We start from the raw sequence: 23,640 nt of genomic DNA, 5'->3' as shown, positions 1-23,640 counted from the left end.
TGCATTGAGTTTTGACTTTCACATGATGTAATGTTCCTATTACTGGAGGCCTCGACCATCCCCAACTCCCGTGTCCCACCTGTCACCTATTCTCATCTGGTCACCATAGTTTATAATGTGGCATGTAACAGCTCAGTGGGTGTTTTTGTTGTAATCTATGGGAAGGCCATCCATTCCTGAAGCTTTTTAAAACCCTTTTGTAGTCTTAACGTTCTGTTTACTCCCCTTGTTCTAAGAGTCGAAAAAGCTTAATTAAATTTTAAACCCCAAATCTATTTTGCATGAAGGAACAACCTGTCAGTCATCACAAACTGCATTAAATCACTGGGCACCACAACACAAAAAAAAATATTAATAGCAGATTTAATTTCTACTTTGAAATACTACTTTAAATGTACTCTGATTCAAGATGCATGCATGTTGGGCTCAATGTCAGTTCCCAGAGAAGCAAAAAATGTTTTTATTGAAAATAAACAACAGGCAGGAATCAGACAGAAGATCCACAAACAGTACTATTAACTCCCAGCAGTTTTAATTGAGCAACTTTTTGGCCCAACAGAAGATTTTTCATCAGGCATTTTCAAATCACCATCCTTCATCTAAACAAGCAATGCATTGTAGCAGAAAGTGGTGGAAAAAAACTACAGAATAGCCCTTTTCAACCTTGAGAGGAAGGAAGGTGAGTTGATAAATCAGACAGGGGAAGGGAAACAAACAAAAGCTGCATGAAGGAGAGCAGAAGAGTGTGAAAAACAAGGAGGAGATAAATAACAGTTTGATCAAGTATGGAGGCTATCGGGTAGGCTGTTACGGCAGGGAAACAGAAGTGTGGACCCAAAAGCAGACAGCGGCTGGGTGGATGCAGTTCAAAACGGTTTATCAAGCAGACAGGAAACAAAGCTAGACAAAAACACATGAAACTGATCACTACAAAATAAAACAGGAAGTAAAGCTAGCAGCAATACACAAGGACATGTGAAACCAAATACAACAGAGAACAAGGAAGCAATGATCAACTAACCAAACCTAAACAAGAACACAGAGGCAAAGAGCAACACAGGAATGGACATAACAAAATAACAGAAAAATACACCACAATAAAACTGAAGTCATAATACATAATATATAACCCTGCACCTCCTACCCTTCTTGGTCATTAAAGCCCCAAACAGACTGAACCCTCTTACAAATGAACTCAACTGACATGAAGTAACAGCTTCATCTGGAGTTGAATGCATAGGACATTACCAGTTTCACCTTGAACATACATACGCACACTCTCACATACACACCTCTTCAAATTCAAGATGACTGGGAGTCATCTCTTTTAATGTACAGTATGTAATTCTGGACATTTAATTTTGCTTATATTAACTTTTTTATGAATTTTTAATGGGATTTCTGTTGATTTAACGGGATTTTGTAAAGGGTTTTGTGTTTGAGTGCTAACCACATTGGTTGAATATTTTGGATTTAAATACAACCGTCTTTTTTTGAAGAAGTTGAACCAATAGTTGGTGTTTTCTTTTTACTGGTGTATTATTTTTAAGTGACAGGTTAGGTCCTGTGTATGTACATCTAGAGTAACTTACAATCCAAAGTCAAATTCCTACCACGTGTACACATACCTGACCATTACAGCTGATTCTGATCATGATTTGTGCATGGTGTCTTCCAGAACGAACCATATTTGGAAGTTTAACTTCTGTGGGCTGCAGCTGGACCTACGTAATATTGCAAAAATCAGGAACATCCTGTCTAAAAATTATGCAGAAAAACTAGTCCATGCATTTGTTACTTCTAGGCTGGATTACTCCAATTCTTTATTATCAGGCTGCTTGAAAAAGTCCATTAAGACTCTTCAGCTGATCCAGAAGCTGCAGCACGTGTTCTGACAGGAACCAGGAAAAGAGATCACATTTCTTCTGTTTTAGCTTCTCTGCATTGGCTTCCAGTAGAATTTAAAATCCTTCTTACCTACAAAGCTCTTAATGGTCAAGAACCATCTTATCTTAAAGAGCTCATAGTACCTTACTACCCCACCAGAGCACTGCGCTCCCAGAATGCACGGTTACTTGTGGTTCCTAGAGTCTCCAAAAGTAGCGGGTCACCTGCTGCCCCCGTGTTCCTGCTCGACACCCTCTGCTACAACTATTGTTACTAGTCCTATTGTTATTATTATAATTATCTTTAACATTATGATTATTTTCATTAACACTACTATAAATATCTGTACCATTATTTATTCCGTGATGACACCTTTGATGTCTGTACCTCTGTGTATATTGTGTAGGCCCCCTCCCTCCCTCTGTGTGATTTGGCGATATATAAATAAAATTGAATTGAATTGAATTCTCATAAGCAGGACAAAATAAGAAACAAAGCTAGACAGCAACACTATTTTTCTGGTGTGGATGAGCAGTAACATTTCGGCTTCTTAGTATTCAGATGTTTCACAGTTTACAAAACTGACTATCGCAATGTGTGGGTTTTGGTAATAAAAGTATGAGGAAATCTTTAGGTTGTATCATAATATTAAAACATTTAATATAGTATATGCTTCACAGGGCAGGAAAAACAAGATAATACAAAGCAAAAACACTTCAAACAGATGCACAATAAGAAAAAGATCAGCACTAAACCTGACACCTCGGTGCTGCACCATCACATTAAACTAATTTCTAAACAAGTTTCTCATCAGTGTGTCTGTGTTCATAACAACACTCAGCCAACAGCACCATCATGAAAAACAGGAGAAACACAACACTGCTATCACTTGCATCCAGCATTCAGTGAATAAAACATGTAACATTTTTAAATACCTACATACAGGCCTCTAATGACATTAGAAAAACTATTCTTACATTTTCACACCTGAACAAACTTTCTTAAAGACAAATGTTTTCAGGAATACCAGGGGGTTGAGTGCTTGTTTTAATGAAGCTAATAAATTACCAGTCTAATATAGTCCCTGGTCACTAAAAACCTGAGGTATGCATTGGTTATTCTTTTATGAACCAGGATGTTTTACTGGAGGCAAAACCTGATAAAACATATTTGAAAATTTGGATGGAAAAAAGGGCCCTTTTTTCATTTGGTAGGTCAAAGAACCAGGAGTTATTATCAGCTACTAGTTTAGTTATTTTCCAAAGGCACATCTCCTCCATTCTCCTGGGGGTTGGTGTTGCTGTTATTGCTCTGGTCTCATTCTGCACACATAAATATACAACACACAACAAGTTATTAGTCAGTGCTTTACAAGGCTCATGAGCCCTTTGTGTTCTTTGACCACTCTGGTCAATACATGTTTAAAAACATTTAGTTAAAGCTACAGCAGTCATGATTAAAGGGCAGCCGTCAACACAATCTCCTGCAGGACATGTCAGAAAGAAGCAACATTTATCTGAGGCAGCAAAGAAGAAAGGAGAAAGTTAGGTAAAAAGAGTAATTCTTTTTTGTGTATGTTTATATTGCATCTGGATAACGGTGGTGTTTCTTAGGTCTACTAGCTACTTAGCCTTATTTGACAACTGATTGAGATCACTAAAGGTCACATTCCTGTGGTAATGTTGTGCCAGTAATTTGAAATTGTGTGAGAATTTGTCAACAGTAATTAAATAATTATATAGCAGTTAATGAGACAAAATCACAATCACAACTCTTTTTGTTCTGCAATTCTTGTATGTTGAGCCTTGAGTGCCTGATACATCCTCTAACTGACTCCGAGCTCACTGCTGATTTTTTTGAAACTCAAGTGTGTGCCACAGTCTTCCCGTGACTCGTGTTTCGGTTTGTAACCCTATCTGCCTCACAGCCAATGTGTGCAGCTGTAGGGTTAACCAACATGCTTACAATCACTTACTTAAGTTTAGTCACACACACACATCATTTCATATTTTATGTAATTGTTAGCCAACACTGGTGCTTAGGCATGGCTTATCAGGCTCCAGCAGAAATACTCCTGGACTTCAGGCAGTCCGCACCAGATTGTTTTTCCCCTCATATGTGTCCAAGCCGAACACTGGTACGTTATGTTTTTTGTGAACTACTTTTGTCTTCTTGTGGACGCCTACAACGTGTCTTTTTCTCTGTGCCTTCAGTCGTATGGAGCTTGGTTGTTATCCACACCAGCAGCAATGCCACGCCACAAGTGCTGCCTTGGAGGCTGTTCAAAACCAATGGATGTGTTCGAAATGGAAGTGAAGGTATCTCTGTTTACATTGGTTTGAAACTGCCTTCTAGGGAAGCACTTACTGCAACGCGTAACATCAGAACGCTGTCTTACGCTAGCCTTAGCATCAGCTAACTAGCTATTGAAAAGCCAAATGGCTAACTACGCCTCAGAAATCATACTGAACAAACTTGGCTGGTTACAGTACCAGGCTAAAATGATAGTTCAGTCTTTAGTTCTCGCTAACTTTTCAATAATCGGATTGAGAAAACTACAAAAAAAACTTTCAAAAAAACGTATATTTATACACAAATTCGGCTTGTCCGCCATCTCAATTTTTCACAAGCTGCCGCACTGGTTTATGGGTAATAAGCAAAATCAAGTAAGCATCAATGCTGCCTTCAGAAACGGCCATCACGGGGGCAGTTTGAAGGCATCTTAGGAGACAGGAAGAGATTGTTCGAGCCGTTTCGAACAGCACTCGATGCCTCGCTGTCCTGTTAGACACCTTCTGAGACAGCAGTTTAGCTTGTTTTGAACACAACCTTAGCATGGCGCTGCCACTGTCTATTACTGCACTTCCTGGAGAAATATTGTCTAATTTTTAGGAAAAAATGATCTCAGAAAGAAGCACACAGTTTTGCAGTTGCACTGTGCATTTGAAGGTTGTATTCAGGCTGTCAAACTGATGTGAAACAAATAATGATAGAAGCTACAGCCTTACCTAACAAAGACAAAATGTAACATAGAGCATCACCTGACGATTGAGACAAAGGACAACAATATTAAGGATTAACACTGCTCCTGTACAGCAGGGCAGGTCTCTATTCACGGTACAATCATTAAAAAGCAAAACAGAACGGCTTTATAACGTTGCATTCAGTAGTTAGCGTTGGCTAACTAACATTACATTAGGAACAATTCAGAGCCTACGTTTCCCTGAATTTGTTTTAAGTTTTGGAAAGGGAATAAATCGTACTTCTCCTTTCAACCTCTCTGGGTAGTGATTATAGTTATTACAAGTGCCCCAGGAACAGCGTTTGACCATATTTTGAAAAAAAACAAGCACAAAAAAGCTACGCTTTTGCATTCGAGTCAATAGAGCGCAGCCATGGAAGTGTCGGACCTCACTGAGAGTGAGTCCTATACTGCGCCGTGATTGGCCAGCTGCATATTGGGTGTGTGTGTGGCTTAGCAAAGGGTCAATTGTAACTCAATAAATTCAGTATGATTCCAATACAAATCAGTTTTCAGCCACTTGTGGAAGAGTGTAGGTTTCAGGGGACAACATCTAGGCTACAGTCCTTGTTCTGTGCAAAAATCTTCTCAAAAGTGCAGCTAATGCTAATACAAGGCTTCAGCTTTTTGAATTGGTGAGTATCCTCTTTCTCTTGGTTGGCATACATAATTCTCACTGTGTTTGTTTGCTTTGCTGCAAGGGGGAGATAAAAACAAAAATACCCTTTTCATCCCTAATTTGTTTCTAAATGTAGCAGTAAGAGTATTACGAAGTACGATGATTGCTGTGCTCAGGTGATTCTTGCAAGTTTAATACAAAAATGACTAACTTTGACTTGTCTTACAGCTTGCTGAAGCTTCATATTAGCTCTAGATAAACTTTTGTATAAATTTTTACATGGAAGTAGGATTGTGAATTTTGTTTCCTATTAGCCAATCATAATGTCCATTATGAACAGGAGGAATGATTACTGCAAGAAAAACCTGTTACACTGTACATATGGGTAGCTGACTCTTGTTTTAAGACAGACTTAAAAATGTTAACCTATCCTTTTGTAATAAAGTAAGTTATATGTTTGCCAGCAGAGAGCGCTCTTCTGTTATCTTATGTGTTTCTGATGCTTCCTGTGCCATTGTCTTGAGCCTTATTGACCCTCCGCAGCCACCATGGTTTAGTTTCCCTTTTGTGTTTCACAGAGTAAGGAGGGCTCCAGAGAAATGTACCACTAGAAACACTTTAATACCGTTAACATAACTGTCTGTGTTATAAACCTATGCAGATCATCAGATTATTGACCATCATATCCTATTACAGAGGCTGGAACATTTAATTGGCATTAAAGGAACCACTCTAAACTGGTTTAAATCCTATTTATCAGATCGATCTCAGTTTGTACATGTTGACAGTGAGTCCTCCATGCACACCAAAGTCAATCATGGAGTTCCACAAGGGCCTGTGCTTGGACCAATCCTGTTCTTCTTATATATGCTTTCTTTAGGCAATATTATCATGAAAACACTCCATAAACTTTTGTTGTTATGCAGATGATACTCAATGATATCTATCGACCAAGCCAGATGAATATCATATCAGAATATATTATCAGTTAGCTAAACTTCAAATGTGCTTTCAGGATGTTAAAACCTGGATGACCTGTAATTTTCTAATGTTAAACTCAGATAAAACATAAGTTATTATTCTGGGACCTAAGCACCTCCTTGACGCATTATCTAAAGATATAGTTTCCCTTGATGGCATCGCCCTGGCCTCCAGCACCACTGTGAGGAATCTTGGAGTTATCTTCAGGACATGTCGTTTAAGTCTCACATTAAGCAAATTTCAAGGACCGCCTTTTTTCACCTACGTAATATTGTAAAAATCAGGAACATCCTGTCTTAAAATGATGCAGAAAAACTAGTCCATGCATTTGTTACTTCTAGACTGGATTACTGCAATTCTTTATTATCAGGCTGCTCGAAAAAGTCCGTTAACACTCTTCAGCTGATCCAGAAGCTGCAGCACGTGTTCTGACAGGAACCAGGAAAAGAGATCACTTTTCTCCTGTCTTAGCTTCTTTGCATTGGCTTCCTGTAAAATCCAGAATAGAATTTAAAATCATTCTTCTTACCTACAAAGCTCTTAATGGTCAGGCACCATCTTATCTTAAAGAGCTCATAGTACCTTACTACCCCACCAGAGCACTGCGCTCCCAGAATGCAGGGTTACTTGTGGTTCCTAGAGTCTCCAAAAGTAGACTAGGAGCCAGAGCGTTCAGCTATCAAGCTCCTCTCCTGTGGAACCAGGTTCCAGTTTGGGTTCAGGAGGCAGACACCATCTCCACATTTAAGAGTAGGCTTAAGACTTTCCTCTTTGATAGAGCTTATAGTTAGGGCTGGCTCAGGTGAGTCCTGAACCATCCCTTAGTTATGCTGCTATAGGCCTAGACTGCCGGGGGATTTCCTATGATGCACTGAGCTCCTCTCTCCTCCACTTTCTCTCCCTCTGTATGCAACCTCATCCCATTATTGCATGTTACTAACACAACTTCTCCCCTTTCTGGTAGTCTTGTGCTTTCTCGTCCCTCTCCTCTCTCCTCCTATCACTTCCTGCAGGTTTTCTGGCTCTGGAGCTGTGGAGTCTGGATCTGTGGCTGCGGGTCACCTGCTGCCCCCGTGTTCCTGCTCGACACCCTCTGCTGCAACGACTATTGTTACTAGTCCTATTGTAATTATTGTTATTATAATCTTTAACATTACGACTGTTATCATTAACACTACTATAAATATCTGTACCATTTTTCATTTAGTCTATAGCAACATCACCTTTACTGTCTGTAGCTCTGTGTGTATATTGTGTAGGCTGCCTCCCTCCCCTCTCTCTCTCCTTCCATCCCTCTCTTTTTCTTTCTGTTCCTCTCCTGCCCTCTCCCTCTCTCTCTCCCTGTCTCTCTCTCTCCTTCACCCCAACCGGTCGAGGCAGATGGCCGCCCACCCTGAGCCATGGTTCTGCTCGAGGTTTCTGCCTCTTAAAAGGAAGTTTTTCCTTGCCTCTGTCGCCTAGTGCTTGCTCTTGGTGGGAAATGTTGGGCTTCTGTAAATAGCATCATAGAGTATGGTCTAGACCTGCTCTTTTATGAAAAGCGCTGTGAGATAACTGTTGTTGTGATTTGGCGCTATATAAATAAAATTGAATTGAATTGAATTGGTACTGTGTATTCCTGGTTTCAATCCTATCTCACCAACAGGCAACAATATATCACCCTTTAGGGCATCTGCTCTGAATTGGCGCCAGTCTCACACGGCGTGCCTCAAGGATCGGTGCTTGGCCCACTACTATTCAATATCTACATGCTACCTCTTGGGATGATCATCCGGACACATGGACTCCTCTTCCACTGCTACGCTGATGACACCCAGCCCTACATCAGCACTAAGTCATCTACTCCCCTTCCACCAGTGCCGCTTATCAACTGCCTGAAGGACATCAACAACTGGATGGACAGTAACCTCCTCAAACTCAATAAAGACAAAACAGAACTCATGGTGTTTGCCCCACAGTCACTTCTCAAAAAGGTTGGTGACATCACACTGGATGTGGATGGCTGCTCAATCTCTGCATCCCCTCAAGTATGCAACCTGGGTGTCATCATGGACTCCACCCTCTCCTTCCAACAGCACATCAAAAACACTACTAAAACTGCCTTTTACCATCTTAAGAACATCTCCAGACTCTGACAGTGCCTCTCCAACTCTGTAGCTGAGACCCTCATCCACTCCTTCATCACCTCATGACTTGACAATTGTAACGTTATCCTGTTCGGTCTGCCCAGCAAGGCTACTGACAGACTCCAGGATGTCCAGAACTCTGCAGCTAGGATGCTCACCCACACAAAACATGGACTTCACATCACTCCCATCTTGAAGAAGCTCCACTGGCTGCCACTTAAGACCCGGATCAAATATAAAATCCTCCTACTGACGAACAAATCTCTCCATGGACTTGCACCTCAGTACCTCACAGATCTACTCCATCCCTACACTCAGTCACGGTCCCTGCGGTCCTCTGACAAGGACCTGCTTGCTCCGGACATTTGGAGACAGAGCTTTCTGTGTCAGTGCACCATCACTCTGGAACAAGCTTTCTCTTGCCATCTGCTCTGCCTCCTCTATAATAACCTTTAAAACCCAGCTTAAAACATACCTCTTCACTGAGGCCTATGGGCTTTAATCTCCCCTTATTATTATTATTATTATTAGTTTAAACTTAAAACGCTCAGTCAAAATGCTGGTAATAAAACACATCAGTCTGATGATTTTGGGTGTGTTGTGCATACTGTACCAGTTACAGCAAGATACTTCAGATCACTGCAGACTCACGTTTGACCAATCTAAAAACCCTTTGAAACACTTGATGTCTGCAATGTAGAGAATATCTGTGTCGATTTTGGTAGCGTCTTGTGGAGATGATAATTGATTTAACATATTTTGAAAAATATAATGACGGACTTTTGAATTGTCCATAGGTTGTAGTGAAGGTGTAGTGAGGTGTAGTGTACTTCAGTCACATATCAGTGAACGTGCTGAAAAATTTTCAGTTCTCTAGAATGTACGGGTGATTTTCTTAGATTTTGAAGTTTGGAATGAGAAATGTCCAGAAATTCACATTTGTTGTAATAAGCCACGCCCACTTCAATCATTAACAGATTTTATGCATCAGTTGAGTTGTGACAATCAGAATCAGAATCAGCTTTATTGCCAGGTATGTGTACACATACGAGGAATTTGACTCAGGATTGCACGATGCTCACAATGTGTTTACTCATACAATAATACAATAACACAATAACAAAATAAAATGAGACACAGGCTACAGTGTAGACAACACAAATATACACACTATGAACAAAAAACTAAATAGACACATTCACAAATAGAGCAGTGAGCAGAGTGCAAAGGATGCAGGAGTAAAATATTATTATCATTATTATGTACATGTCGGAGATGGATGTGATATACAGGCACATACACATACATGCATGTACATGTCAGTGGATCACAAACTTCCTGAATGACAGGAGTCAGCAGATGAGACTGTGGAAAATCACATCCAGCACCCAGACTGTTGTCTGATAAATCACCTGCTGACTCCTGTCATTCAGGAAGTTTGTGATCCACTGACAGGTGGAGGCTGGAACAGTGACTGGGTGAGTTTGGTGCTGAGCATGTCCGGGTTGATGGTGTTGAACGCCAAGCTGAAGTCCACAGGATCCTTGCATATGTCCCTGGAGAGTCGAGGTGTTGCAGGATGTGATGCAGACCCAAGTTGACAGCATCATCCACTGACCTGTTAGCCCTGTAGGCAAACTGCAGGGGGCCTGTAATGTCCTTCAGGTGGGCCAACACCAGTCTTTCAAAGGACTTCATGACAGGCCTGTAGCCATTTAATCCAGAGATGGAGGGTGTTTTGGGGACCGGGATGATTGTGGAGCGTTTGAAGCAGGAGGGAACTTCACAGCTCCAGTGATCTGTTGAAGATCTGAGGGAAGATGGGGGCCAGCTGGTCTGTACAGATTTTCAGGCAGGATGGTGAGACACCGTCAGGTCCAGGAGCCTTCCTGATCTTCTGCTTTTGGGAGAGGTGGCTCACGCCCACTTCACAGATCATGAGTGGGGTCGGGGGGGGGGGGGTTGACAGCGTGTCATATGGGGAAGGTGACTGTTTGAAGATGGCTCTGGAGTGGGGGAGAGGTGTGACAAACCTACAGCAGAAACCATTCAGCTCAGCTGCCAGTTGTTGAGTACCAGCAGTGTTGGGGGATGGTCTCCTGTAGTTAGTGAGTGTCTGCAGTGTCTCCACACTGACGCAGGGTCGTTGGCTGTGAAGCTGTTATTTAGCTTTTCAGCGTAGCTCCTCTTTGCATCTTTGACCTCTTTAGTCAGTGTGTTCCTGGCCTGGTTATACAGGAGGTCCCCACTTCTGAAGGCCTCTGCTTTGGCCTGACGAAGCTGCATGAGTTTTGCTGTGAACCAGGGTTTTTGGTTGTTGTACTGTATGTGCAGAAGGTTTTGGTCGACACACACGTCCTCACAAAAACTGATGTAGGATGTCACACAGGGTTCCCGCGGCTCCTTAAAAAGTCTTAAAAGGTCTTAAATTGAAATCAGGGAAATTAAGGTCTTAAATTGTCTTAAATTTACCGTAAATTTGCTGTGGGTATTAAATTTGCCGATGGTGCGTTTAAGGCTGGTGAGGAAATTGTCACGCGCAGTCGCCTAAAACGCCTAATTAGCGTGTATTTGTATGATTTTCTTTTAGTAATTCACAATGCAAGACCCCGCCATTAATATAACTCATGTTACATTTACATTAGCTGCAGATGGTGACGTCTGGCTACCTGTCATATTATTGTCAGTCGTGGCTGCAAGATTGGGAGAGACGCAAGTTAAAGTGGTTGGAGGAAGATCTGATCGTTCTGTCTAGTTCAAACAACTGTAGCCTAAATCATCTCCTCTTCTCATTTGCGCAGGTCCCAAAAATAATCTATGACTACAGGTTAAAATAACTTTCTAAAGTATCTTTCACCGTGTTTTGTTTTCCTCCATGGATTATTTACCTATCTGTAGTGGCGCGCCTGTGTATTAGCTCGGCCAGAAAGTGAAAGTGAAACTTAAGTTCGGTCTGACATCGTTTTCTTGCTACCGTTCGTTATAATGTGTAAGTTACTCTTTTCTGTTATTTTAGTGGTTTATATTGAGTTTAACACAGCAGTGTATGAGTAAGAGCTGGGCAATATGGGAAAAAATAGTAAAATCATTATTTAATCATTATTTTTATTATTATAAGTTTAAAGGCAGATTTTTTGCTCCTGAAGAAAGATGGTTAATTGTGCTTTTAAACTTTTGTTTATGGTCAGAACATGACAAACTTGACGCCAAACAGCAGCCTGGTATCAAACAGTGGCTCACTTCACAGAGCTGAGGTAGAACATTCAAAACAACAAATATGCATGAGAAAAATTAATTTCCTCAGCAAAATAAATATCTTAATAGAAAAGAAAGTGCTAATTTGTTTGTGATTCAAATAATTTAAATCAAATAATTATTGAACATTTGTACATTTTTATTGAGGAAGATTTTATCACTATAATTAACATTATTGTTTTATTGCCCCCTAGTTCACGTTCACAAACGGACACGATCAGTTCACCAAAAACATGAGCAAGATCAATAATCTACAATGTTTGAGCACGTTTATGCACAACACTGAATGGACACACTGTCCAGGCACCTGTCTGCACTGTCAGACTTTTGGATTTTATTTGCGACCAGTACATATTTCCACCCAAGTAGTTGTTGTATGATCACAATCTGTCCTCAATACGTCTCGGGTGCATTTACACCTGTACTTTCATGTGGTCAAGTGCTCCCCGATCACAATCTGATCACCCAAAATACATTTTAATGCCAGTTGTAAACAGCCTCTATGTTCCCCGAATTCATAATATGCAAAGTCTGTGGTGAAAATAAAACTGCCAAATAGGGCATTGCGTCGTTCATAAAGAGATCAAACGTCAGCTCTTTTCTATCAAAGAAATTGTTTCAAACTTTGAGGTCTTAAATTTATATTTGTTGAGGTCTTAAAAGGTCTTAAAAAGCATTAAATTTGACTTTTAAAATGGTGCAAGAATATGAAGGTATTTTTGTGTCTTTTTAATGCAAGCAAAAAAAAATGTTTTAAGAGCATATTTATCACACTGCAATCAAAAATTTAATTTGTAATTAAAAATAAACAGGCCTTTTTTTGTGTCACAAAAAGTTTTAATTGCTAATTTGTCCTTATTGATTGCAAATCAAAAAGTTTTCCTTGCGAGGCAGAAAGTTTTGCAGGTTAAACTGTTTTGCAAGTGAGATAGTTTTGCAAGTTGAAAAGTTTTGCGAGTCAAAAAAGGTCTAAATAAGAGATTCTATTGGTGGTTTGACTGACCAATCATGGGTTTGCATCGAACACATGGCCACGCTTTGTTAAAGTCCCCAACCACAATGAGCAGGTTGTTTGGATGTTTTTTCTCTACGTTAGTTATCTGGTCAGCCAGCCTCAAATCAATAGATCGTACAAACCAAATTTTGTACGAATCCATGCAGCAAATTACAAGGTAATACTTTTTGCAAGTGTAGTGCCCCCTAGTGGAAGAATATCCCAAGACTGCTCAGCGAAGCTTGGACTGAGGATCTGAACAGACGCTCTCAGTTTGGTTACAATAGCTTAAGCCAATTTTGATTTACAAGCATTTATGTAAAATTGTACTTAAAGACACAAAAGTAAAAATGTATGAAAAAAAAAAAACGGATTGACGTATCAAAATTCTTTTGATTACTTAGATAGATCAGTGAAGTCCGTAGATGAACTTGCCAAAGTTTCGGGTCAATAGGCCTAACAGTGTTTGACAATAGTCAAACAATAGTTTTTTGAGAAAAGTGAAAAATTGTGAAAAAAGAAAAAAATTATTATTTGACATTGTTAGAGCAGAAGACCTCGAAGAAAAAATGCAGATGAATCTAGAGATAAAAATAATGAAATAACTTTGATTCTATACAAAGCCATTCTTGAGATATTTGCAAAAACATAAAGGGTAGAGTGCCATTTTTTTGCCTGAGTAGTGGGTAGAATTTGCAGCCTAACTGCAAATTTTGTTGAGTTTTCATTGGGCACTTTTTTCTGCACAAACACTTTTAGCTGAGAAAAAGGAGAACGAAAGAAAGAAATGCTGAAGGAGCTTCGTTGCTTGACTGTTTGCTGACTCCTTTTTATGGAGAGAGTTGCTACAGAGATTGGCTTTTCTTTTTTTTTAGGAGAAACATCCTTTTTTGTTTAACCAGAAACAGCGCTGTGTTTATTGCCACTGCAGAGGAGTAAATCTCATTCAAGTATTGTTCTCTTCTGGTAGCCAGCTCTGTCTGGAAAGAACCAGACACGAGGAAATGCCAGATGATCGTGCTTCATCCAGCCAGAGGGAACAATCACCGATCGCTTCACAATCTCCTGTCCCTGGTCCTGTACGCCCCAACGCCCCTCTCCGATACCGACAATGGGTTGTGTCGCTATTATGACCGGCGCGTTGTGAACAGTTGGTGATTATCCCTCTGGCTGGATGAATTTTTAGTGTGATCTAAGCACTACTGTAGCTGGGGGCCCCCGAAGCGCCACGCAACATTCTAAATTCTTCCTCCTCTGGACATGTGACGTTGCTTGTGTCTTGGTAGTGAGTTTTGCTACTCTCACTAAATACCAGTTAAATTTGTTAAATTTGTCATTACGGCGGCCAACTGTCCGCTTATTACACTTATTCTTACAGTAGTTTTGCCTAAGTACTCACAGTTATTTCCGTTTTTTAGTGACTGTCGTTTAATGTCATAGTTTTCAAAAGTTTTGGTAGCTAACACTACCGTACTTTAGCTTAGCCGTTAGCGACTTTAGCTTAGCAGCTAGCGAGGGCTTCTCCTTCTACCTCTCGCTCTCCTACTTTCTCCTGCTCGGTGTGTCATATGTTCAGTTACTCCTCTGCCTCCTTTAGCGGTAATGGTACGTGTAATAAGTGTAGTTTATAGACATGGAGGCGAGGCTCAGTGATTTAGAAGACCGGCTCCACACCTTGGTAGATCAGTCGTTAGCTACTGTAGCCAACTCTGATCATTGGCAGCTCCATTTTGAGAAACGTGAAGTAAGCGAAGCCAGCGGCCATAGTTAAGTGCATCCCTGGGGCCAGAGCGGGCGACATTGAGTCATTTTTGAAACTGCTGGCAAAGGATAAACGTAAATACAGCAAGATAGTTATTCACGTCGGCAGTAATGACTCCTTGTTACGCCAATCGGAGGTCACTAACATTAATGTTGAGTAGGTGTGTACATATGCAAAAACAATGCTGGACACCGCAGTTTTCTCTGGACCCATGCCAAATTTGACCAGCCGCATGTCATCGTTTCGCCGCTGGTTGTCGAGGTGGTGTCCAGCAAACGATGTGGGCTTTGTAGATCATTGGCAGACTTTCTGGTGAAGACCTGGTCTGATTCGGAGAGACGGCATCCATCCCACTTGAGATGGAGCAGCTCTCATTTCTAGAAATCTGGCCAAGTTTATTAGTGGACCAAATCCATGACAACCCAGAATTGAGACCAGGAGCAGAGTCGCAGTCTAACACACTTCTCTGCCCTTCTTTTTCAGCAGTTACCCACCCAAAACCCTACGCAGAGTCGCAGTCTAACACACTTCTCTGCTCCTCCATTTCAGGAGTTACCGCGTCAAAACCCCATAGTGACGGTGTCCCCCCCACCCCTCCCCCTCCCGACCATCGAAATTATATTAACCTCATAAAAATTAGAACCACAAGAGCAATAGTGCAAACTAATAGGAGAGTTAAATGTGGACTCTTAAACATCAGATCTCTCTCTTCTAAAGGTGTACTAGTAAATTAACTAATATCAGATTATGATATTGATTTATTTTGTCTTAGTGAAACCTGGCTGGGTGATGGAGAATATGTTAGCCTAAATGAATCCACCCCTCCCAGTCATATTAATACTCACATTCCTCGAGGCACAGGCCGTGGAGTTGGAGTTGCAGCTATCTTCGACTCTAGCCTACTAATCAGCTCTAAACCAAAACTAAACTATAACTCATTTGAAAGTCTTGTTCTTGGTCTTTCGCACCCAAGTTGGAAATCACTGCAACCAATTCTCTTCGTTATAGTGTACCGAGCACCTGGCCCGTATTCTGAATTCTTATCTGAATTTGCAGAGTTTTTGTCAACTTTAGTCCTTAAAACGGACAAAGTTATTATTGTAGGGGTTTTTAATATGACATTATTCAATTTATATAGTTCAGCGAATAAATAAAATCTTTTTATTTCTATATATTGGATATAAAATAATATTATCTAATATTGTTAATTTCTCTACATTTTCTTTCATTACGGCTGTGTCTCCTGGCAACAATAACAGCAGCCATCTCTGCGGTTTGCACCTTTGTAGAATTTGATATTGGCAGTTTTATGAAAGTTTATGGTGAATCCAAAATGTGCTCAAATGTTTTTGGGGTAGAGAAAGCTCCACAAGCGAGGTAAGCAGTGCCAGCCGGCCCACAGAGCCTTCTGGTCCCTGTTACTCAGACCACTGCAGCAGCAACAACAGAGCAACAGGCCACAACTGTAAGGTAGTTTCAGTGTTGGTACCGCTGTTATTCTGTCATAACAATTTGATAAGAGTCCTGCCCTGAACACATCTGAACATCGGTTTTCATGCATAGGCATAGCACCATCTACTGGCAACACGAGATGACATGTTTCATACTGTGATGTACTCCTTGTAGGTTGATTTGATGAGTAATGGTTTAATATTTTAAAGAAAATCAAGAAACACCTGGCTCGTGATGTAGCCTACAGAACATTCCCTGCTCATAAAACTGAAAAGCACTTTGGAAAAATAAACTACAGAAGTAGTACGACTGTTGCTTTATTATTATAGTTATATAATGTGCTTTTATTTACTTTACAATTCCAAAGTCCAAAATGTTTTAAAGTTAAAATCTGCTTGGCAATAAATCAGATTGTGAGCTTATTGTTTTGGATGATAAAGCCTGGCTGTTATCTTGGAGCAACCTCTCTAAAGTTCTTTGCATTCTTGGTTTTGAGATCTCATTGATGATGCTGGCTAAGAGAACGCTGTTTTTGTTGTGTTAGCAAACAAGTTAAGTGCAATAGTAAATCAGTGGAGGGGAGCCTACGCTGTCTTGTCTTCTTCCCTGGTTTCCCCCTGGCGTTGATAGTGGTGTTCATAGCTAGTTAGGCTATGTATTGGAGATCAGTAATTCACTTGAAAGACATTTAATTAGTTAAATTGTTTGGTTAGGGGTGACAAAAATAATCGTGACTAGTCGACTAATCGAATAAATAATTAACACATTAGTCGACTACGACTATAATCATTAGTTGCAGCCCTAGTTATAACCCCAGTCATGATGGCTTGAGCTGAATTAAATATCACAGCTGCTAAGAGGGAGTTTGGGCTTTAAGGGAAGGATGAGAGCCTCAGCTGTAAAGGAAAGGAAAGGTGTGCTGGATTTATAAAACAAAACGAGTGTCTCATTTTATCTTAATTAACTTGTTTTTATAATCCGTGTAAGCAGTGCGTGAACTATACCATAGCTGGGGCTGAATGAGAATATATCAGGCATTGTTTGTCTTATTAGGGTCCAAACAGCAACCGCTGTGAGGTCCCTATTGTGTTTGTTAGAATTTTTATTATTTCTATGCTTCCCCATTCAACGCATTTTTGAGGACCCCTGGTGGTCCAGCAAATGGCTATTCATTTATTAGCTGCAATAGGGCTAGTCTGATAAAGTGAACATTGACCCTCATGTTGTCTAAGAGGTCCCCCAGTAATGTCAGTCTTGGGTTGGTTGGGAATGGCACCCCAAGATAGATCTCCAGTATCGAGGTGTCATGTAAACCCTAGCCTTACAAAAAATACAGTTTTTCATGTAAATGTAATTGTAAAACAAATACAGTGATAATAGTATTCAATAGTAAACTATATATACAGAAACATTCAGAAGTTGTTGTGAAATGCTTTTTCACTACACCTGTCTGTAAGGTAAACATGTAGAAAGGGTTCATTTTAAACTGCTCTGTCCTCAGTCTCTCATCCTGTGTGTCCTATACAAGCACAGCTAACGTTAGCTTGGCAATTAGCCAAATGTTACAAACAAGCTAATAGAAAGCTGTCTGTCTGGAGCATAGACTGGTCTGTAGTCTTAACATTTGGCAAAGTGTTGTAAACTCAGCTGCTGGCTGAGACAAACCAGCCGCTCCTCCTTCCATCAGGTAATGTTACCTGTAGGCATAGAGGAGGAGGAGGAGGGACTGATACAGACTAAACATCACTCAGTATTGTGATGTCGGATATTGACTATAAGGTGACATTAATGTTGCTGCTCTAGAAACAATATTTAGCTGTATGTAAGATATAAAATTCTAATCCTATAATTAATTTAAAAACAACCAGACAGCTAAGGGCACTTCAATATTATGTTTATTTATCACAACTCATATGTCATCTCAATATATAACGTTGTCGAATATTTTCCTCATACTGTGCAGGCCTACCTCATGCCCAATTGGTCTGGTCTTTACCAAATAACCATCACCAAATAATAGTAGCCTCAAGTATCAATAGTGGTATCGAGAAAGAATCGGATCGTTAAGCAGTCTCAATAAGGGTATCAATATCAATAAAAATTTATATTAATAAAATCAATTACACATTTAGAATGCCCGGACTTAAAGACAAGTCTCTTGGACCCATATGCTGGACCCATATGCTAGACCCAACAGGAAGTCGGCCATATTGCATTGAATGTCGGATCTACCTCCATTTATAGGTCCCATACTTTAACGAACTCCTCCTAGAGCTTTAACCTGATCGATTTCAAATGTGGGAAGCGCAACCTTAACGGCCTTGCGATGTTAAATTGCAAAGCTTTTTTTTAGATTGGTCAAACGGTGTGTCCATGGTGTGGCGTTTAATTTTGATGATTCGCCATGAAAAGGAAGTAGCATGTAAATGGACTAGAAATGGTAAGATCTGTTCCCAATTTCACATGTCAACTCCTTAGAGTCTCACATGTCAATGTCCAGTCATAGTGACAGCGCCACCTACTGGCATAAGGAAAGGACATGTTTCAAACTTTACCCCTAATGCCTCATTTTACTTTTTAACACATAGAACCTTAGGTACAAAAATGTCCACAGTGAGGAATAGCATAGCAGGTTGACCACATCCATCTCAAAGTTCTGCAGTAAAGCCATTATGCTTTAAGGATGTTACATTGTGAAACTTCTGAGTTCTTATCAAATGCTGTCACCCTGGTGAGTAATTACTCACCATGAAACAGGAAGCTGTTTTTTAAGAGCTGTACCTTTATACCCACGGAAAGTCTGCCACGTTGAATTAAAGTAGTAACTGACACATCAACAACACATTGTCAGATATTTCCCACACATCACCTTTGTGATATGTGCAGTGTTCACTTATAGCTCGATCCATTATTCAACAGCTGTGCTTAACTCCCTTGCAGAAGTGACAGAACGCACACAACGGTTACACGGATGCAGCACAGCCCGACTTGAAGGAAGTCGTACCACGCAAAAGCTGCGCATGTGCAGCACACCCCGACAAGCGGGAGGTGTTCGGACCCGCTCATCGCTGCTTGCAGCTTTTATTATTATTATTATTATTATTATTATTATATGTAGCCATTTTGCTACAATCAGGCTTTCTGCAACAGCTGCAGCAGCCTCTCTACACTCTTTCAACCCTTTCTTTTCTCCGTGAGATGGAAGAATTTAGAAAGTTGTGTGGTGCTGCAGTAGCACATGGATTGTGCATAAAATTCCTCCAGCCAGCCACTGGGGCTTACAGGGCCAGGGACAGGAGATCGTGGAGCGACCGGGTGCGCTGTGGACGGTCGGTGATTCTTCCCTCTGACTTGAGGAAGCTAGATGCTCCTGATTTTACGCATTATCCATGATGATACAGAAATATCGAAAATAATGAAGCATAAGAAGCATACTGTCAATATTTTAGAGAGTTCATGTCTTATTAAGGGGAGCTCACCCTGGCTTCCCCGTAGTTCGCAACCTGGGTGGAACCCTAAGTCGTAATTGAGATTAAATTTAATTTAATTTAATTTAATTTAATTAATAGCACAGCACTATCCAAGTGAAGTCACAAGTCATTGGCGTTAAAGTCAAAGTTGAGTTGCAAGCCTTCTTTGATTTTGGCAAGTCGAGTCTAAAGTCGTCAATTTTGTGACTCGAGTCTGACTCCAGTCCAAGTCATGTGATTCGAGTCCACACAACTCTGGTTACAGGCCTTTTTCACAGAAGACATTTTGTCTTGTCAGTGTGTTACTAATGCCATTAATGAAGCTCTGCTGTGAGGCTAATAAACTCCGCCCAGCTGATGTGACACCAGCCTACGGCGTGATAGTAATCAAGTGAACCCTGTAGCGCTGTGATTCCAGAGGGTTGTGACGAGTGTTAACTTAGCTGGAGGAGTATTGCAATATAAACATCAAAAAAACTGAGGTGCAACCTTTGGGACTGTGAGCTGAACTTTATCAGAGGTGCTAAAGTTAACATGTGTGAATCTGTGGTGAGATTTCTGCCTGATCACAAGTGTCGTCGGTTAGTTTCGGTTTCACATGCAACATGCAGTCCCAAATAGTGTCAGTCAAACGGTCTGAAGAGGATATTACCCGTGGAACGTAATGCACAGCAGAGTATAGGGCAGGTATACTTCAAAATAGAATGAGTTCTCATTAAATGATGACATTTGCTGACTTTTTTTCTTGAAATGTCAGAGAACACAGATATGTGGGAGAGATTCTGAATGTTCAGAAAGTTTTGAACATGAGCAGAAAACCTGCTGTAACACAGGAGCTGTTAAAAGTCCAGGAGTTTGTACCTGAATTTAAATTAATTAATTTCTCATTGAGGTGAAAAGGTGCCACAGGCACATTAAGTGCTCACTCAGCAGGGATGATATTAGAGAAAAGTTGATCAACAGGAGAAAACATATCTGAAAGCAACACAGAATGCCTGAGAGTTGCACTGCATTATATTCTGTTAGATTTTTAGATTTTGAATTTTCACTTACCACCTGAATTTTTTTACATAAATAAAATATTTCCACAAAACATTGGTGGTGACAAATTCACCAGAATGCAGGAAATTAACTGTTTAATGCTCCAAATTTTCATATAATCCAGCATTGAACATTTCTTAAAAATAATGTTGTGTAGTTGTATAAAAAAGGTTTTACCAGTTTGGAGCAGTCCTATTGGCTAGCACAATGGTCTTCATTGAGGCTATTGGCTATTTCGATGCTCCAAGTTTTTGCTATTGGCTGTTAGTAGTGGATGCCTCATCCCTCTCCTCCAGGTGCTGCAGGTTGTCAGTGGGAGTCTCAGCTGTCAATAAAAGAAACACAAAGGACAAAACATTAAGGATGATTCATACAAAGCAGCTGTCTCTGTAATGATTAACCAAATTATAGACAATTATTGAATATCTGACAATTCTAAACCAGAGGCAGCAGCACTTTCTGCACGTGTGTGCATCACTGGTGTTGCTTTGATTCTAGACATGGCAGCGTCCCTTAAGGTGAAGTCATTCTAGAAGCTAGTCTGCACATGATAACACGTTACACAGTTTTGTCGCCCAACCAACATATCTTGTTCATTTAAAATCAGGCAGCTGTGAAATTAGTTGTAAAAGTGTCAGAACAGAAGAAACGCAGCAGACTCTTCTGTATTTCTGTCAGTTGTTGTGCTCATTACATTTAAAACATTCTGTATAGCGCCTTTCTGACCACTCAAAGCGCTTTTACACTACATCCACCAGTCATACACTGAGCGTAAGTGCTCAAACGGAAACTAACATTCACACTCATTCATACACTGGCGACACGCAACCAGGGGGAGCCAGGATTGAACCGCAGACCTTCCGATTAACGGCCAACCCGCTCTACCTTCTGAGCCACAGCCGCCCCATAGACAGTGATAGTCTTTAGATAAAGACTTATTCATTTTCATATAATTGTGCATGAGGTCATTGCATTACCTATCTAATATAAAATAATAAAACATTTTTCTTGATACTGCACACTTTAATGTTTTTCATATGTTTACATAAGGTATTGGATGTTATTATTTTAATATTTATGCAAACAAAATGTTAATTTTATTTGTGTTTCAATACAAAACTTTAAATGTTTTCAGTGTGTGCCGGGATGACTGAAACGCAGGATGAATGAAACAGCGATTTGCTCCGAGCCTATACTGGTCTGATATGCCAAACTACCTCAGCACATACAAGAACAAAGTACTTAACAGAACCGCGATACATCAGGTGGATACATCACACTTTCACGGTCATTTCTTCAAGTTGTGTTTAGTGTTTCATGTGCCATGGTCATGATCACATGACAGATTAGTTAGTACTATAAACATCCTGAAGTTTTAAATCTCAAAGTTTAACAGTATAGAAGCTAGTGAAGTTTCAACATCAGGAGTCACTGGGACGTTTGTAACACCTGTTTCAAACATCCCGACACGTAGCCATTCTACCCTATTTAGATACTGCAGGAGGGGGGCAGAGTCAACTAGGCTGCAGGCTCAACCACCAGGACACTGACAGACAAATAATAGGGTCTTCACAGTGGAGTAGGAAAACAGGTTGCAGATGACCATAAAAAAGGGCAGCCAAGATGTAATCCAAATGTGCATTAGCTGTTTGATGTTCTAAAAGTTATATTTATTATATTTTTATTAAGAAAAAAGACATATGTTTGCAGTTACATATTAAGATGACACAGTCAAGCATTTTAAAGCATAAACAATTTAAATGTATATCGTTGTGTTTCTTCCGTCCCACCCGTGTTTCATCTGTTACGCACAATACGGACAAATGAAGCAATGCGTACCTTTTCTTTAAAGTGAAATTAAACCAAAGTCATTTGCACATTTTTACAAGATAGCATCTGGTATTGATAGAACACACACGAGTTGTTGATTACAACAACAAATTATTTCTGTCTGTAACTTTATCTTTTAAAATGATGTATATCTATAAAGTGCCATCATTTTGTCAAGTGTGTCATTTACATTTTACAGCACATTTTAACAATACTGTGATTATACTGATAACCATGATAATTTTGGTCACTATAATTGCTCATCACAGATATTGACTTGTACTCCATGCTTGGAGCAATAATATTACACAGCTGTCCCTGATATTTGACCCTCTCCATCTTTATGCACTGAGCCATGGTTCTGCTTGAGGTTTCTGCCTCTTAAAAGGAAGATTTTCCTTGCCTCTGTCGCCAAGTCCTTGCTCACGGTGGGAATTGTTGGGTCTCTGTAAATAATATCAGAGTACGGTATAGACCTGGCAGATGTGTCATGTCCATACCTACTAAAAAGCCTTGAAAGTGTTCCCCTATACCAAACACGAAGTCTGCCATTTTGACATGTTACAACCTCAGTGTACATGCTCACATCTGGACCAAACTTTAAAGGTTTGATGACAGTCACGCCCTGAACACATATGCCGATGATCACTCAAAGTCATAGCACCATCAACTGGCAACAGGATGTAAGCCCTTTGTGACATAAGAAATTGCATTTCTTTGACATTTTCACATTGCGGCACGGTGGTATAGTGGTCCTCCTCACAGCAAGAAGGTCGCGGGTTCAAACCCCGGTTGCCCCAGCCTTTCTGTGTGGAGTTTGCATGTTCTCCCCGTGTCTGCGTGGGTTCTCTCCGGGTGTGACTGTGAGCGTGAGTGGTTGTTTGTCTATGTTTGGCCATGCGATGGACTTGCGACCTGTCCAGGGTGTACTCCGCCTTTCGCCCGATGTCAGCTGGAATTGGCTCAAGCCCCGCGCGACCCTGTACGCAGGATAAGCAGTTGATGATGGATGGATGATATTTTCACACGTAGTCCACACTTCATGTACTGGTACACAGCATATGATTAGCGGGTGTTCTCTAGGACACAGGCAGTGATGTTTTACTCCTTGACCAGTACAAAAGGCGCAAGGGCCCACCCTGCTTACAGCTTTAATTATATATATATATATATATATATATATATATATATATATATATAT

General features: G+C 40.4%; 1 protein-coding gene across 1 annotated transcript in view; it reads right to left on the bottom strand.

Moving 5' to 3' along the window:
- Nucleotides 1-2,535: 2,535 nt before the first annotated feature.
- Nucleotides 2,536-23,640, bottom strand: part of LOC123980375 (myelin-oligodendrocyte glycoprotein-like) — a 27,610-nt gene continuing 6,505 nt past the window's right edge. Inside the window, exon 5 of the mRNA XM_046064734.1 lies at nucleotides 2,536-3,209. Coding sequence (XP_045920690.1) covers nucleotides 3,191-3,209 — 19 coding nt within the window. The 3' untranslated portion in view covers nucleotides 2,536-3,190. The remainder of the gene's footprint in view (nucleotides 3,210-23,640) is intronic.

The sequence above is a fragment of the Micropterus dolomieu genome, linkage group LG12 (assembly GCF_021292245.1).
Source record: "Micropterus dolomieu isolate WLL.071019.BEF.003 ecotype Adirondacks linkage group LG12, ASM2129224v1, whole genome shotgun sequence".
NCBI classification, from domain to species: Eukaryota; Metazoa; Chordata; class Actinopteri; order Centrarchiformes; family Centrarchidae; genus Micropterus; species Micropterus dolomieu.
This window is presented reverse-complemented; position numbering and strand designations above follow the sequence as displayed.